This window comes from Sebastes umbrosus, chromosome 6 (assembly GCF_015220745.1).
Source record: "Sebastes umbrosus isolate fSebUmb1 chromosome 6, fSebUmb1.pri, whole genome shotgun sequence".
NCBI classification, from domain to species: Eukaryota; Metazoa; Chordata; class Actinopteri; order Perciformes; family Sebastidae; genus Sebastes; species Sebastes umbrosus.
Genome location: NC_051274.1, coordinates 5,355,939 through 5,372,724, shown reverse-complemented (window position 1 = coordinate 5,372,724; position 16,786 = coordinate 5,355,939). Strand labels below are relative to the sequence as shown.

The following is a 16,786-nucleotide window of genomic DNA, read 5'->3' as shown; positions in this document are numbered from 1 at the left end:
TGAGTTACAGCCACCCTGCACATACAGAAGATTGTATCCATATTGCCCAGACCTTTTTGTTGAAAGGCTTGTCTGGCTAAAATGGTCTTTTCTAAGGCAACGGGATACAGCAAACATTCATGATACTTGTATTTGATCCGGTATTCACACCTATGGGTTACAATTCTTGAAATTAAATTCTCTATTTAATTCAGAAAAGGCTGACAAATTAACCACCAATGTTTATCAAAATGATAACTCACACACATCAGCTGACCAGTTGAAGATGCTTTCATTCACCTGCAAGCGGAAGCCTTGATACAGAAAGCTTTTGACTACTCTGTGACAGAATAGAGAACCTTTCTGAAGCAAGGCTTCTGCTTGCAGGTGCTTTCATTCACCTGCAAGCGGAAGCTGTGATACAGAAAGGTTCTCCATTCTGTCACAGAGTAGTCAAACAGTCTGTGTACTCGGGCCATGTCAGTCTGTTTGTTTATGTGACCTAAAAATCTGAAATAAGACTTGATTACTGTAGTTCACAATATGTGCCGTCCCACCACATCATACAGATTGTATTCCATAACTTATTCATAACTTTACCAAACTAAACAAAACTTGAAAGTGAGTGAGTCAAACTGTTGTGTTTCCCAAGATTTGGAAGAAATTATAAATGCAAACACAACATTGAAAGTAGTTCCTATAAGGTACAGTTTTATCATAAAGTGATTTAAGGGGGTATTGATTTAGTATTGCATTTGCAAAAATTTGAGGGACTTCCAAGAGACTAGTGAGAGAGAAAAGCAGCAGAGGCCAAGATATCCTGCATTTTAGTCCGTAGAATGGGTTAAACTCCCAAAATGCTGGATCCTACACTTCCCAAAGTCTTTGATTAGACCCACCCTGCCTGCTAAATGATCATTTCAAAGCTCCTGCAGAGCCACAAAGACATTGAACAACTGTTTTCACTGGAGGAGTAGTGCTCTTCTCCTCATGACTTCTTAATGCAGTAAAAATCCGACCGACTTTTCTGTCTTTCAGAGGCTGTAGCAGGCTCAGCTTTAGAGCTAAGTAAAGCTACATGAGTGAAGGTACTGGTACTGGCCTATCATGCAAAACTATAAAAACCTAAGGAATCCATTAGTGCCAACCATGTCATGCTTGCTTATTAGGAAGGAAGCTAAATGACGCTCTGAAGTTAGGCTATCATTTTGGTGAGGAAAAAACTGGCATGGCCAGTTTCAAAGGGTTCTTTTGACCTCTGACCTCAAGATATGTGTAAATGAAAATGAATTCTATGGGTACCCACGAGTCTCCCCTTTAAAGACGTGCCCACTTTATGATAATCACATGCAGTTTGGGGCAAAAACCATGCAGTTTTTTGCATGCAGTATAAATTTATCTATTTAGTTATTTTGGCCTATTCTAAAAATGATGTGTTGTGTCCCTAAACAGTCTTGGAATTACATAAATTGGGTATGACTAGAAAGCTAAGACTGTCTGGATCTAATGAATTGTATTCATGTGTGATGATGTTAGTCTCCATTGTAGCCATTTCATGTTGTGAGACCATTTTTGACACAAAACATCTTGACACACAGTGCAGAGCTGCATCTCCAGCACTTCTATGTGACATCTACTGCTGACCTGCTATCTCCCCCTGTGGTGGGCCTCTTAAAGGCTATTCATCAGAATATTTAACCCTAATCTCAGTCCACGATGCTAGATTGTACCATAATAAAAAACTACAATTAGTATAAACAAAATTATTAAAGGACTTTATTGCAAGCTCATGTTAAATTTCAATAGTGGTCAACAAACATAAAACAATACACTTACTCTGAGAGGAGAACAGTAAAAGATGAGCTGTAAGCCTGTAAGGATGCTTTCAGTAGGGGGCAGCAGAGACTCACTTAATAAAGGTAACAGTCTTAATATGTAAACGGCAGGTCTGTAAATACTGTATGCTATTAATTATCATACTTACATGATTCTTGATTAATAAATATGAAAGATGGATCTATGTCCACAGACTATAATTACTCTCAGTTACACACATTTGTATCATATGCAGCATCTCCGTAGTGTCAGTGTCAGGGCATGTGGACTGTAAATTCTTGAAAGTTCGAAGCAATCCTGAAGATATTAGGGACTTCATGTTAACGTTCCCTTGTTGCGCTCCAGTGTGCATACACAAGAGTCAAACATGTGCTGAAAGAGAAGTCATTTAAGTGCATCTCATAAGTATTCATTATAAATGTAAATCAGATGGTTTATGTGTTAGCAGGATTTGAAAAATATGCCGATTTGGGCATGAGGCCCACATATGGTGCAAAGCCTTTTTCCAAAACAAGCCACACCAACATTCCCAGCATGCCCTGCTCTGTATCTGCAAAACAGACCCAAGAAATATATTTTTCTAATGCATGTCTAAACTGAAACATTATGCATTTCCTACAGGTGTAAACCAGATGAGACAAAAGAAATGGAAAAGCAAACATTCCTCTGTGTTGCAGATTGTAGCAGTCAACATGTGGCCATATTGTCCCAGACCACTCTTAAGTGTCTATGGCTTCAACATGAGTGCTCAGTGAGCCAAACCACACATCTCTCCTGGATGATATCCACAGAGGGGAGCGACTCGGAAAAGAGTTATGGATGAAAGTCAGCATTCTTCTCGCCGCCGTCCCTCCATGTTTGGTAAGGTGCACTTGCAGCTCAGGGGTGCTATGATTGGTGGCCGTATGATAATGCATCTAAAGGGCAGAGGGGGGGACACAGAAGTTGAGACGTTTGACATTCATACCTTTAAACATCTGGGCTAAAGTCAAAGTGTTATGTAATAAATCTATGAACATTACCATTACATTAATCAAATGGAATTAATCTGGAGCAATTCATTCAGTCCAACAAAAATATGTCTCAGTTTAAAGGGTCTGTTCACTCATATTACAAAAACACATATTTCTGACTTACTTCTAGTGGTATCTAGACATGAAGACAGGTTTTATATGAGTAGGTTTTGAAACAACTGTCTCTGTGATTTCTACGTCCACCCCAATAAAATAGAGGTGAATGTAATTTCATCTGTGGAGCTCACAGCAATGGAGAATTACATTTTAAAAATGTAATCTTAGGGATTACTCTGGTAGAAAACTAGGGGCGGTTTAAGGCATAGGCCATATAGGCAGTCCCCTAGGGTGCCACAATTCTGGGGGGCACTGGTCGCCCTCTAAACCAACAATATCAGGGACCAATTGTTTATTTATATAATAATACATACAGTTATTTATGAAAATATTATTTATAATTTTTGTCTTAAAACCATTGTGATGTCCATTGTGATGATTATGTGTGTTGCGGTTTACTGGGCTAGGGTGAGGGTTCTGGGAGGTTGAACCTTAACCCTAACCCTACAGGGGGGGGCTCCAAATCCGAATTTCGCCTAGGGCACCAAAAGGGCTAGAGCTGGCCCTGTAGAAAGCAGCTACAATAAAAACTGTTTGACGGTGAGGTGTGGGGATTATCCACCGTATCCAGGTGAATCTGAAAATAAAAGTTGTAGCTGAATATTTTTTAAGCACCACAAACACAACTCCATTTACCTCCATTGTATTGGGGTACAGGCAGAAATCTCAAAGACAGATACCTCAAAACCAAAACTATCTGCATGGTTGGATACTGTACCAATACTACTCTCATGTCTGTTCATTAAAGAAAAGGTTTGACATGTATGTAAATACACTTCTTCGCTTTCTTGCCAAGAGTTTGATGTGAAGACGGATACCACTCTTAATGTCTGTATGGTAAATATGAAGCTACTACCAGCAGCTAACTTAAGTTAGTAGTGTGATGGAATAATTGATACACAAGTTATCTTTGGAAGGAAGAGGTCCGGAGCTGATGATGTCTTACAAAAGAAGGTTTATTGAAGCTTGATCAAGGAGAATTGTCAGGTCTCCACAATAGATGCTCTCTGCGTGAAGGCCTCACAACTCTGCCCTTCCTCCCTGGTGCTCAGTGTCTTACCCCTTATCATGTTTTGACTTACTCCGTTCCTCTGGCATCTCTGACCCTGGTTGCCCTAGCGACTGGCTCTACGGTCTCCACTACAGGCACAGCTGTACAGATAACGGTGGCTCCTCTAGACAGGACTCCAACCCAAGAATGTCAACAGAGGGACACTCTGACAAACACTCTGACCTTTCTACCAATAAGAGAGGAATTGATGGAAAATTCCATCACAAGTAGGTTACAAATACTGGAAACAGAGGTAAACAGCTAAACTGGTTCTGTCCAAAGGTCACAAAATCCTCCTACCGGCACCTCTAAAGCTCACTAATTAACACTTATCTTGTTTGTTTAACCCGTACAAAGGTAAGTGTAAAAACAACAAATCCTAGTTTAATGGGGGTTACGTGCCGGACATTTTCTTCCTCAATGCCAGTAACTTCCTGTAGTCTCTGCTATAGTGGTATCAATCTTCTCATCAATACCGGCAAGCATATTCTCCAAAATGTCAAACTTTTTCGCTTTAAGAGTGGAAACAGCTAGTCTGTTCCCTCCAAAGTTGCAAAAATCCACGTACTAAAACAGAGATGCAAAAACAACAAATGTGGTTTTAGAAGGAGGAGTTACGTGGTGTAACTATTTCATGACGAACAACATGTTATCCATCCTCCCAGCACGTCTCAGCAGCGTTTGCACTGTATGACTCCAGGAAGTCACCTGTTGTTTGATGTTGTTCGTCAGGAGATAGTTACACCATGTACCTCCCCCTAAAAACCACAACATTGTTTTTTACATTACTTTTTGTATATGAATTTAAAAAAACAAGATACCTTATAATGTTAATTAGTGTGTTTTAGAGCTCCCGGGAGGTGGATTTTTGAACGTTGGAGAGAGGCTAGCTGTTTTTCCTCCTTCCAATTTTTATGCTAAGTTAGGCTAATTGCATTCTGGCTCTAGCTGTGTAGTAAACGCTAAACTCTCTGAAAGAAAGCGCATAAGTATATTTCCCACAATGTCAAACTATTCCTATAAATATCGACCCAACTAACTCTAAAAATTCCCTTCATGGCGTGAGTACCCTGTCACCACTCACTTGAATGGAACTGTGCCGTGCAACACAGTCCCTCTCCTCGCGCCGTCCGGTAAATGGGCGACACACACACTCTAGTCGCTGGGGGGAGGTGTGTGAGGCGCGTTGACAGAGAGTCGGGAGGCAAGTAGAGGGAGGAGTGCTGGACAGGGTCAGAGCTTTCCTGTCCATCCCAGGTGAGCCAGTAGCCCCTCAGACCTCCTACGCTGCTCTTCCAGTCAACCTGCACTGAGTCACTACCCACTGTGGTCAGCTGGAGGTCTGCCAGGGCTGGAGTCACTGGAGGAGAAGACCACAAAGATGTTAGTCAGAGTGAGACAGAGAATTTTAGATAAGAGGATATGAATGAAGAAGAGTAAAAAAGTAGAGGCTAAAGAAAAACAGAAATGCTTTAATAAAACTCATATAGTAGAAAATGTAGACCCTAACCCTCCTCTAGCTGCTCAGAACTGTTCTTGGAGTAGTCAAACCTGAATGGAACTAGTTATTAGCTAGTAATTATCTGAAATTTAAGACCCAGAAAGAACTAGGCTGCGTAGGATTAGGACAAGTGTGCAGTAAATGGATCCTTGATCACCAAGTTCGGCTGCATTTTCTTGCTCACCTTCCTGAGTACACACTTTGACCGACATGGCCTTCTCCGTGCCCGAGGCGTGCCGGGCACTAACGGTGACCAAGTAAGTGGTATCTGGTTGGAGGTCCCTGAGGAGCGTGGAGTTTTGCGTCTTGCCCACAGTGACAGCGTGGAGCTTGCCCCTGGGCAGGGCGGAGTACTCGACGTAGTAACTTGTGACCGTCTCCGGCTGAGAAGGACCCCAACTCACCCGGACGCTTGATTGCCCCGACTCGGAGACCGTTACCACAGATGGGCTCAGCACCTCTGGTGAAAAAACACTGAGTCAGTTTTAAATATTTGTCTTCATAAAAATGTTATCAATAAGACCTTAAATTACTAGTATTAAAAGTCCTTAAGTCAGTGTACATCAGGTCAACTGAACATATGAAAATGTGTCTATAGACAAGCATACAATTAACCATATATGAAAAATAAAGTTACCAATAATAGGTGAGTAATAAATAGATATTTACTTTTAAATTTAAATTGAACTTTTCCGACTTTACTATAATTAGTACAAAATTTTGGGGAAAAATTTGGACTTGTAAAATATAAAGATATTAAATTTACAAATACAAATACAACAGATAAAAGCATCAAATTTGACAAGTTGGAGCCAGAGAACTTTTGCCTTTTTGAAAAAAATGAATGAAAGGATTGAGAGCAGGTAGCAAAGATATGTGCACAGTTATGGGTTATGATGACACAATGAGTAAATATGATGAAACCCAACCTGGCTTTGTAGTGAAGGTGACGGAGAGTGCGTTAAAGGCTTGTTCATTGGACTCCGGGGTCAGTGTGGCGGTATAGGTGGTGTCAGACTTCAGGCCCGTTAGCCTGGCAGTGCTGGAATCTGCAGACTGGGTTAGTCTCTGGTAATGACTGCCACTGGTGCTCGGACTGGTCCCAGTTCCACCTCCTCCACCGACCCCTGTTCCTGCCGTCGGAAGCGGACTGAAGCGAATCTCGTAATGGCCCGTCAAACCTGACAGAACGGGCCGCCACTGGAGCGTGGCCGAGTTGGTGGAGACGTCGCGGACGGTGATTCGCTCGGCTCGGATAATCTCTGTCGAGATAGGAAAAAGATGAATGAAGTGACTGTGTGCACTCGGGTCTGTCAGGATTATAATTAAAGAAGTTGTAATTCTGCACAGAGGAAAGGATGGTGACAGGAAAGAGAGCAAGACAGTGCTAAAAATGCCTCGGCTTCAGACAGCCACCCACGAAGACAGCCAGACTTGGGTTTCTGGATGCATTCATAGCCTTTGAAATAAGACAACTTGAAATAGCCGACCCAGTGAGGCCCTGCAACAAAATAACAAATGCCACAGAGGCACTGATACCTGCGATCATATCACTAAGCAAGGACTGGTGCATTTCTCCTTGTTGCACACAAGCCTTATTTATACTATACATCATGTCTTACAGCTGCAGTATATACAGTATGATTGCTGAGGTGTCTCATGCGAGTGTTATGTCAGTAACCTAATCTGGCCAAAGAGGTGGGGTACCCCCTCGGCCTTCTATATATAATTATAAATATAAATATATATACATGTATCATGTCTGGCATGGTGTTGGAGGATTCAGCAAGAGAAACTGAATCATTAATCCATTAATAGATCGTCCTATCTTATTACAGTAACTATACACATACACACAGGCACTCTCAGTGTCCTGGCTTCCCATTTAGTCTCACTGTCTTCAGGAGCATGTGTGGAATTAGGGAGGAGTACGGAGACATGTGATACATCTGTGAATGAGTGGTGGATTATAAATGCAGAGCACTGCATTGTGGAATTGTTAGCAATTAGAAAGTAGAGCCGTGGACACTACTTTTTTGTTGCATTGTGGGAATTTTTTAGGACACTTTGTAATGTTACAGCATACACTTCATAGACCAGTGGGCAACCTCGTGGTCTGAAAAGTGAAGCCAATGTGAAGTGCCTTAAACTTGCATTCTTTCTAAAAGCGAGCAGGCGAGGCGACTCTTCTGATTGCAAAAAGAAGTCTGATTGTATAGGAAAAAAATACTTCTCACTTGATTTATTACCTCAGTAAACATTGTAAACACAAGTTTATGGTCTCAATCACTAGTTTCAAGTCTTTTTCAATACAGCATGATGTTCGTTTAGTAAATTATGGTCCCATTTAGAGTCAAATAGACCATAAAGCAGGGGATGCTTTAGGGTGTGGCTACCTTGTGATCGACAGGTCGTTACCACGGTGAAGTCCGGTCTAGGAGTTGTTTGTGTGTTTTCACTTCATGAAAGTTAATTGTAACATTTTAGTCTCCCCAAAACGTCTTATTCAGCATTCGGCACCCTCTCGTGTCACTTCTGGTTGCAAGAAAACAACATGGCGACGACCAAAAACCAAGATGACGACGGCTAAAATGCCGAACTCGAGGCTTCAAAACAGCAGACGTCTACTTCTTATATGCAGTCTATGCTTCAGACAGTCAAATAAAATGACGGACAGTAAATATAGCCTAGTGTACTATATGGTAAATAGGGAATCATTTCGGACACAGTCAACTGGTCCATCATATTATTGAAAAATATTGCCTAGTGCAGCTTTAATAAATTGGTAAATTTAAGGAAACAATTCTGAATTGATGAATTACATTTAATAATTAAAATCAAATTAAAATTAATTAATTACGTTTTTAATTAAGTATTGCTTTTTCAATCGCCATTTTACTAATGTGTCCTAAAATCATATTTCATCTGACAATTAATTTGTCTCCTGCTTTACCGTAGTTTCGATTTGGTTTTTGCTTTAATTCAAAGATGTGTCTTTTTCATTTGAAGACATGTAAGCAATGACACACCTGCTAATTAAACCAGTGCCCAACCCACAAAGCAGTAACAGGGGCTCTGATTGGCAGACACATTAGTAAATGGAATCACAAAAGTTGAAATCTGAAAATGAATTTTGTGATTCCATTTTAAAATTCTGAAATATTAATTTACAATTTATTTGATTATTATTTGATCTGATACCTCAACCTTAAATATCAGCAGCTAACCCGTGCCATACTCACCAATGATGGCGTCCCGCAGGTCCTCTGTGATGATGCTCATATCATCGATGTCCACAAAGTACAGGTGGTCCTCCACGGGCGGACTCACCACTTGCCTCAACACCTGATAGTTGCCATGCCCAGTGGAGACCACCAGCACAGCCACACCCTGCTCCCGCAGCTCAGCCATTGGTCCAACCACATCGCCCGGTTTCACCCCGTCCGTCAACCACACCAGCACCCTCGGGAGCCCCGCCCGGGCCCCGTCCGCCGCTCCAGGTCTCAGAACCCGTTCCTTTGCCATTTTCAGCGCCTCCACTGTGTTGGTGTCCCCCCTGAGAGGTTTGATGTTCCTAAAAGCCCCCTGGAGGCCACTCTGGGTGCTGTGGGTTTCAAAGCCAAACTCGAGGCGTGGTCGGGTGCCCACCTGCAGAAGTCCCACCCTCACCTGGTCCTCTCCCAGCGAGAAGGGGAGGAGGAGCTCAGACAGGAAGGTGAGCATGCGGGAGTGCTCGTAGGACGACACGCTCCCTGAGGAATCCAATAAGAAGAGGATGTCGCCCTCGCAGCAGTTCAGCACTGTGGAGGAAAAATAAAGATCAATACCAGGGCTGTCAAAGTTAACGGGATAATAATGTGTTAATGCAAATTTCTTTTAACGCCACTATTTCTTTGATGCATTAACTTGCTATTTTAAGGTTGTAATGGGCTCAGTTTTAAAGCTAGAGTGAAGATATTGGCTTCATATGAAACTAGAAAAACCTAATGAATCCATTGGTACTAACCATGTCATACTAGTCTTGTCGCGAAGGAGGCTAAATAATGCTCCAACTTACACAGAACTTTGGCGAGGAAAAACTGTCATGGCCATTTTCAAAGGGGTCCCTTGACCCCTGACCTCAAGATATGTGAATGAAAATGGGTTCTATGGGTACCCACGAGTCTCCCCTTTACAGACATGCCCACTTTATGATAATCACATGCAGTTTTGGGACAAGTCATAGTCAAGTCAGCACACTGACACACTGACAGCTGTTGTTGCCTGTTGGGCTGCAGTTTGCCATGTTAGGATTTGAGCATATTTTTTTGCAAAATGTGGTACCTGTGAGGGTTTTATAATTAACATATAATTAATATTTAATAATTGTCATTGTTTTGTGTTGTTTATTGATTTCCAATCATAAATATATACATACATTTGCATAAAGCAGCATATTTGCCCACTCCCATGTCGATAAGAGTATTAAATACTTGACAAATCTCCCTTTAAGGTACATTTTGAACAGATAAAAAATGTGCGATTAATCGTGATTAATCATGGACAATTAAACATTTTAATCAATCGACAGCCCTAATCAATACATTATGTCATTAATATGCAACTCAAGTAGTCAAAATCAGTACGCATTGCCTTTTGATGCTGATGAACTCCCTCTATGATGATTCCTTTTTACTCCCACAACTTTTTCCACACTCGTGCTTCACTGACACAAACACACACACACACACACACATGAATCTCCCTCCTTTTCTTCGTCCAGCTTCTTGGAGCAACAGTCACATAACTTTTATAGGGGATATTGGGAACATGAAAGCAGCAAAGAGTCAGAATCTAGTGAAGATAAGAAGAAATCCAAACAAACACAGGAACTACAAAATGATGCCGGCATTGTAAGAACTTTAGCAGTGAACGATGGATAAAAGGCATTCAAGCACTGAGCCAGAGGTTGAACCCCCCCCCTTCCCCACACACACACACACACACCCCACCCCACCAATTTTCCATATTTCGAAACAGAAGCAAAGTTAAAAGTAAATGCCAAGAGTCGAGGACGGGAGGGAGGGAGAACAGTAGCTGCTGGGCTTTAGCTGTAGAGGCAGAGGGAGTGGAGACAGGAGGTGGGACAAGGGGAAATAAAAAGCGTTAAAAGGAGAAGAGTGAAGCTGAGGGGTATGAGGGGGGTGTACTGCCAGTTCCATGCGAGAGACGAGGAGGAATGTTGGATGGTCATGTACAGAGCAGAGAGAGGAACAAAGAAGCAGCGGTAATAAAGACACAATCTAAAAGCAATATTTAGTTGCAGGTTGTGCAGTCATCCAAGGAAAACACGCCCACTGTTAAAACCTCAGAGCGAGGGTTAAAGAGAGAAAATAAACATGTGAGAGACAGATGAAGACCTCAGATTGCCTCTAGGTCACTGTGATCTAATAAGACTGTAATTACAGCATTGACTCACACACCTTGACACCTGTGGAAAGTTTTTTTTTTCCTTGGATGCCTCTTTTTTTTAATACTTGAATGTTTAACACATGAGATGATGTGTTGATAAGACTCTGAGGTGCTGAAAGCTGAGAATACAACAAGGCGTGTACATACACACATGCAGACGTGCCCGCTCGCTGCCTTTCTCTCCATCAGCCTAAAGAATTCCTTACATCTGTCTTGTTGTTTGGACTTTGGGGGCGAGGGCCCCCCTCTACCTCTACCTATGTGCAGGTGTGTCTTTATCTAAAAACCATAATGTTGACGTCTGGAGATTGCCGCTTCACTGTTTATCTAGAGAGAAGACGTGTTTAAATGCAGCCTGCTGCTATCGATCGCACGATAAATGGGATTTATTGGTGAACTACGAGCACCTGAGTGACGTGATGGTGGAAAAATGAAACCTCACGTGGCCCTAGTAACACACAACGGGAGCAGAGCAGGCAACCTGCTGAACACATGGGAACATTACATAGAGTACATGGGAGTCTTACACAGACACATGCACAATCAAGCATGAAGAATAATGGGGAGTATGAAAATATCAGTATAACAAATATCGCGATATGAGGTTTTGTGATATTGATTCTCAAAAGCACTGTATTGATTTTTAATTAATAGTTTACATGCAAAGATTAACTCAGTCAATACTATTTCATTTGCAAAGAGATGCACCTTCTCAGTGTATATGTGCCCTCTCACAGTAGCGCTGTGATGTTACAGGGATGTGATTAATGGTAAATGTAGATCTCACTGTTCAGATTGCAAAAAAGTAAACTTTTTTTACTCAGATTTTATGCACATGGCGGTGTGTTCTTCATACAATTAGTTTTCCTAAAATTAGATTTTAGAACAATATAGGTTTTGTGGGCTGGATGTGCAGAAATGTAGCATAAACAGTAGGGCCACATGAGACAAATTGAAGCATGTGGTGCACTGCAGCCATCCAGTAAAGAATACAATAGTCAAAAACCATTATTGATTCTTAATTCCTCAATGATTACCCATACATGTTCCTTCTTTTTCTGTGGCTGTAGGTTGTGGGGATGACAAGCTCTTTGTTATTCAAGGGTGACAGTAATAACAGCAAGTGCACTTATAAAAAGCCCAACTACTGCAAGCAATGTGGGTTCAGTCCCATCAGGTTCCTATTAATGGCAACAGCAAAGTGACCGCATCTCTCTCACCAGGCTACTATGTTAACACGGTCATAAAGATCCGCTCTCACTGACAGACTCGCCGGTGTCGCCACCACCAAGTTTAGCCTCTCAGACACTTCATGGTCATGAGTTTTACTGCAGGGTGTAAAAGCACCACTTTGATAACGGCTGATGATATAACATTTGTTTTGAATCAAACTGGTGTCACTGATCAGAACTGATGACAATTAGAAGACGCTTCGTCCGAAATCACATACTATGCACTACATACTCAATAGGTGTAATGTCGTACAACATACTTTTTTGTGAATAAACAGTAGTGTGTATCTTTTCGGACGCACTGAACAGTAATTTACATCGTCACTTCCTGAGAGCCTCCTTGCCGGTTATTGACGTGTAACCATAGTAACCTGTGCCAACCTCAGGTGACAAAAACGTTTATGAGAATCAAAGTCTGAATTCATTTAAAATATATATATTACGCCCAGCAAAGTGAAATCTTATACTTAAAGTTAAATTGAAGCGTTATTTATGTTACAGAGCTGTCCGTCAAAGGCAGTAACGACAACGTTCATGACGGATGTTGTCGTTACTGCCGCATTGCATTGTGGGATATTTATGCTGCCGTAGTGTCCAGCGTTGCATACTGTAATATTTCACCGGAAATAGTATGCAATTCGCGTATTATTGGTTTCATACTGAGGTTTCAGATGTACTAAAATATCTCACATACTGTTTTAGCGTACTAAATAGAATGTTACTATGGAACGCATTTCGGACGCAATATTAGTATCAAAATCAGCCACTAAAGTCCCTGAGTCATAACTTTACATCATTGTAAAATAAAGAAAGATTTTATTATTATTTGATTATATCATATTTCTCAGGGCCGGTTTAAGGCATATGCCATATAGACGGTCGCCTAGGGCTCCACCCTGGTCGCCCTAAAAAAAATTAAAACAATAATAATATTTTTTTAATTAAATGCCGGTGGGCGTCCTTCCTAATTTTCCGCATTGAAGTAACAAATGAACAAATAAATAAATAAATACACTTTTCACCCCCTGTAACTCTCTTTCTCACACTTTGTCATCTGTCTGACCGCACTTATTTGTTAATAAAAGTGTAAATTGAAGTGAAACTGACTAAACACTTTTAAGTCAACAATATCAGGGACCAATTGTTTATTTATATTATAATAAAAACAGTTATTTATGAAAAAAATCGTAATTTTCATCTTAAAATCATTGCGATGTCTGATGAGTGTTGTGGTTTACGGGGCTAGGGTTGGGGTTCCGGGCGGTTGAACCCTAATCTCCAAATCCAAATTTCGCCCTAGGACACCTTAAACCAGCCCTGTTGTTATCATACGTATTATTTATTACATCATAGTTGTGGAAAACTAAAACTGCAGATCAGTTATTCTTGCTCTCAGTTTGCTTTTCTCATTAGATTATTACTTTAATGAATGACATCAGAATTAAAATGGAACTATTTCTCAGTGGATGTGGAGACTGCTTTGTCCTTGCCTTGGAAACCAACCACTACTGTAATGTCATTTCATCAGCAGACAATAAACTGTGAATTCAACCCTTTGTGTGTGTGTGTGTATGTGTGTTTGCGTGTGTTTGTGTGTGTGTGTGTGTGTGTGTGTGTGTGTGTGTGTTATAGCCTATGGGGAGCACCTGAAGCCTTCCCCAGGCCGCCTAGGTGGTCCCTGCATGTGCCCCCCGTTCAGGGAACCACTGCCCCGGGCTGTGGGATGTCATCGACTGACAATTCAGTACCTGGAGTCGAGCCATGTCTCTGCTCTGAGAACACTGGTGTAATACCAACCCCACCCGGATCCACCCTGAGCTCAGACAGTCCCTCCACCTCCTGCAGCAGCATCAGTTTCTCCTCATCTCACATTATGTGCCACCTATTGCATTTAAACTCACTTTACATTAACTGGAGACAAAGTTGTGTATTGACTGAGAGTTTGGTCACAGGTAGTTTATAGATCACCACCTTATTGGTGCTGAAAATACAGATATTAAGTTACATTTTATATACCTTTTATAGCCTTTAGTCTTGGCCTCTATTTCTGGTAAGTTTCCCTATTATGATGATGAAAAATGGCATTTGGATTCTGGATCACTGGTGTCCACATCCATGTGAGGTATTTTCTCAGATTTGCACTGTACTATAGAAATATTATATTTTGTTGCTATGATTACAGTGACAAAGACAGTAATGCATTCTTTCTTATTAATTTAATTTTAATTCTTGCGAAGTTCCACATTCACAAGTGTAAATTTACCAAAAAAAAAGCCTAACTTCTTTGTATTTATGAAAGAAATGGATCTATTTCTGTCAACAATTTCTTCCTCACAAAACAGAAAAGCAATGAAAACAATGAATGTAATGCAATATCTTTAAAGTTTTTAAGTGAAATTATTGTCATTCTCTCGCGTGGTCTTTTTTTTCATTTTATGTTGGTTTTGTTTCATCTCTGTTGTCCTTTTATGTTTGGCACAGCTCTTTGTTTATGTTTTCGCTATGCTTCTTCTGTATGTAAATGTTTTAATGTTTTCTGTTGTTACTATGTATACTGTCATCTTGAAATAATAAAAAAAAATGAAGAAAAAAACAAAACATCCATGTGAGGTGATCTTACCTCCTTCAGGTGCGGGGTTCTGTGTGGCCGTCGGCCGCAGGAGCACACACAGCAGCATCCATGTCAACAACATGTGGCCCTCCATCACAACAGTTATCAGTTAGTTCCCACGAAAAGAAAATTATAACACTATAAATGTTCTGGGTGTTCTTGAGTCAACCATGTATCCACCACAGCCCGCAGGAGCGCGTTCCCACTCAGTGAGTTACAGTCAGGAGCATAATAACGGAGTCCCTCCACAGTCCGGCTCTTTATTCTGCTTCTTTATTCTGCTTCCTCTCTCTCTGCTCCGCTGAGCATGGCAGACCTCCCGGTAGACTAACCGGAGACGCTTGAAGTTAAAGTTAAACTACACTCTGAACTTCAGTCCGATTCTGTGAGCGCGACTCAGTCCTGACTCCTGACGCTCCTAGTCAACGCCAATGCGCCTCGCTCGCGCTCAAGACACCAATACCAAGCACGCGAGAAGTAAATACGAGCTTTCCGGGCACAACTTTCAAAATAAAACTCTCGTTTGCTTTAAAGGCTCATTTATTTTCTTAAAAAAAACACGTCAATATGGGTCATATATATAATAATAATAATATAGTCATGGACTTTGTCTCAGAGGGACCAGGTTAGATTTTTATAGTAGGCTATTTATAGTTATGATTATCAGAACAAATAAATAAATAAATAAATAAATAAATAGATAAATAAATAAATAAATAAATAAATAAATAAATAAATAAATAAATAAATACATAGGCTAAGTAAAGTAGACCTAAGTAATAAGTTATAGGCCTAATATCACAATGTAAAAATACTCCATCACAGCCTATAGGCTGATTTCACTTTCAAAATATTACTTAAATAAAAATACAAATGTATTTTCAAAAAAGTAAAGTATTCATATTGCAAAATGGTCCCTTTCAGAGTGTTATATTATTAAATAGGCCTATGCTATGTCATTTGAATATTATTAAAATGTAAGAAAGATGTTAATGTTGTAGCTGATTTAATGAGCTAATCTTAACTGCTTCATATAGTGTTGACTGGTTTAATCTATAGCAATGATAGCCTAATCATATTTATATTATGATAAAAAAATATATATATATTTTTTCAAATACATAATTAATAAATTCAAAATCTTAATGGTTCTCAATCGTGTTTTTTGTGAAGACAGTGACTGCAACTCACCAAATTGCATTGTGTGTATACTAAAGGCATGACAAAAGTGTTGAATGCATTTCCTTCTTCGTATAACATTTGCAACGCTGCATTATTTACTTCCTTGTTTACTTGCTAACAATCTTCTTCTTCCTGGCCTTTGCTGGCACGTTGCTGTGTTACTTGGCCGTTACCGCCACCTGTAAATCTGTGGAATGGTTGGAAACCACTGGCAGGAATGTGTGTGTCGAGTCACCTATGTATAAGTGTGCATGTGCATCCTCGCCTGTATGCCCCAAAACCAACCAAATGGGGACCCATAATAAAAACATTGTTTTATAGTACTCCTAGTGGTAAAAAAAAAACAACTCCACGTGTACCTTTAATCTGCAAAGTAACTCTAGCTGTCAGATAAATATAGTGAAGTAAAAAGTACAATATTTACCTGTGAAAGGTAATACAGTAGTATAATGTAGCATAAAATAGAAATACTCAAGTAAAGTATTTGAGTAAATTGAAGTAACCCCCACCACTGTGTTCAGTAGATTTACAAACTGCAAACAGCTTTCTTTTTCTATGGACCCTGGGCATGGGATGAGCTGCAAAATATCATTACATTAGCAGTACGCCCTTCTTTAAATACCTTTAAATGTCTTTTACAAACTGCCCTGAAGGATACATGCTGCTGTTTTACATAATCCTGGACTCAGGTGGAATGTGTTATGGATATCACTGGTATGGCCTGTATGCCTCTCTTCTTTTACTAGTTTTCCTTGTGTTGCATCACATGCAGTTTGGGGCAAAAACCATGCCGTTTTTTTTATTCCAGTACAA

The 16,786-nt window shown here is 40.4% G+C and overlaps 1 protein-coding gene across 1 annotated transcript; it reads right to left on the bottom strand.

Moving 5' to 3' along the window:
- Nucleotides 1–1,727: 1,727 nt before the first annotated feature.
- Nucleotides 1,728–15,232, bottom strand: vwa1 (von Willebrand factor A domain containing 1). The gene is made up of 6 exons (XM_037773151.1): nucleotides 14,801–15,232; nucleotides 8,740–9,297; nucleotides 6,427–6,759; nucleotides 5,682–5,957; nucleotides 5,081–5,356; nucleotides 1,728–2,732 (listed from the first exon to the last, which is right to left on the bottom strand). The coding sequence occupies exons 1-6, from the start codon at nucleotides 14,883–14,885 to the stop codon at nucleotides 2,704–2,706; spliced, it is 1,557 nt and encodes a 518-aa protein (XP_037629079.1). The 5' UTR covers nucleotides 14,886–15,232; the 3' UTR covers nucleotides 1,728–2,703.
- Nucleotides 15,233–16,786: the final 1,554 nt, after the last annotated feature.

Bases quoted from the DNA above. Each gene is read 5' to 3' on its own strand.
- vwa1 (XM_037773151.1), bottom strand. From the start codon at position 14,885: ATGGAGGGCCACATGTTGTTGACATGGATGCTGCTGTGTGTGCTCCTG. The intron at 5,958-6,426 runs GTTGGGTTTCAT...TTTTTTCACCAG, and splicing joins CACCTTCACTACAAAGCCAG to AGGTGCTGAGCCCATCTGTG. The intron at 2,733-5,080 runs GTGAGTGGTGAC...TCTGCCCTTTAG, and splicing joins CACGGCACAGTTCCATTCAA to ATGCATTATCATACGGCCAC.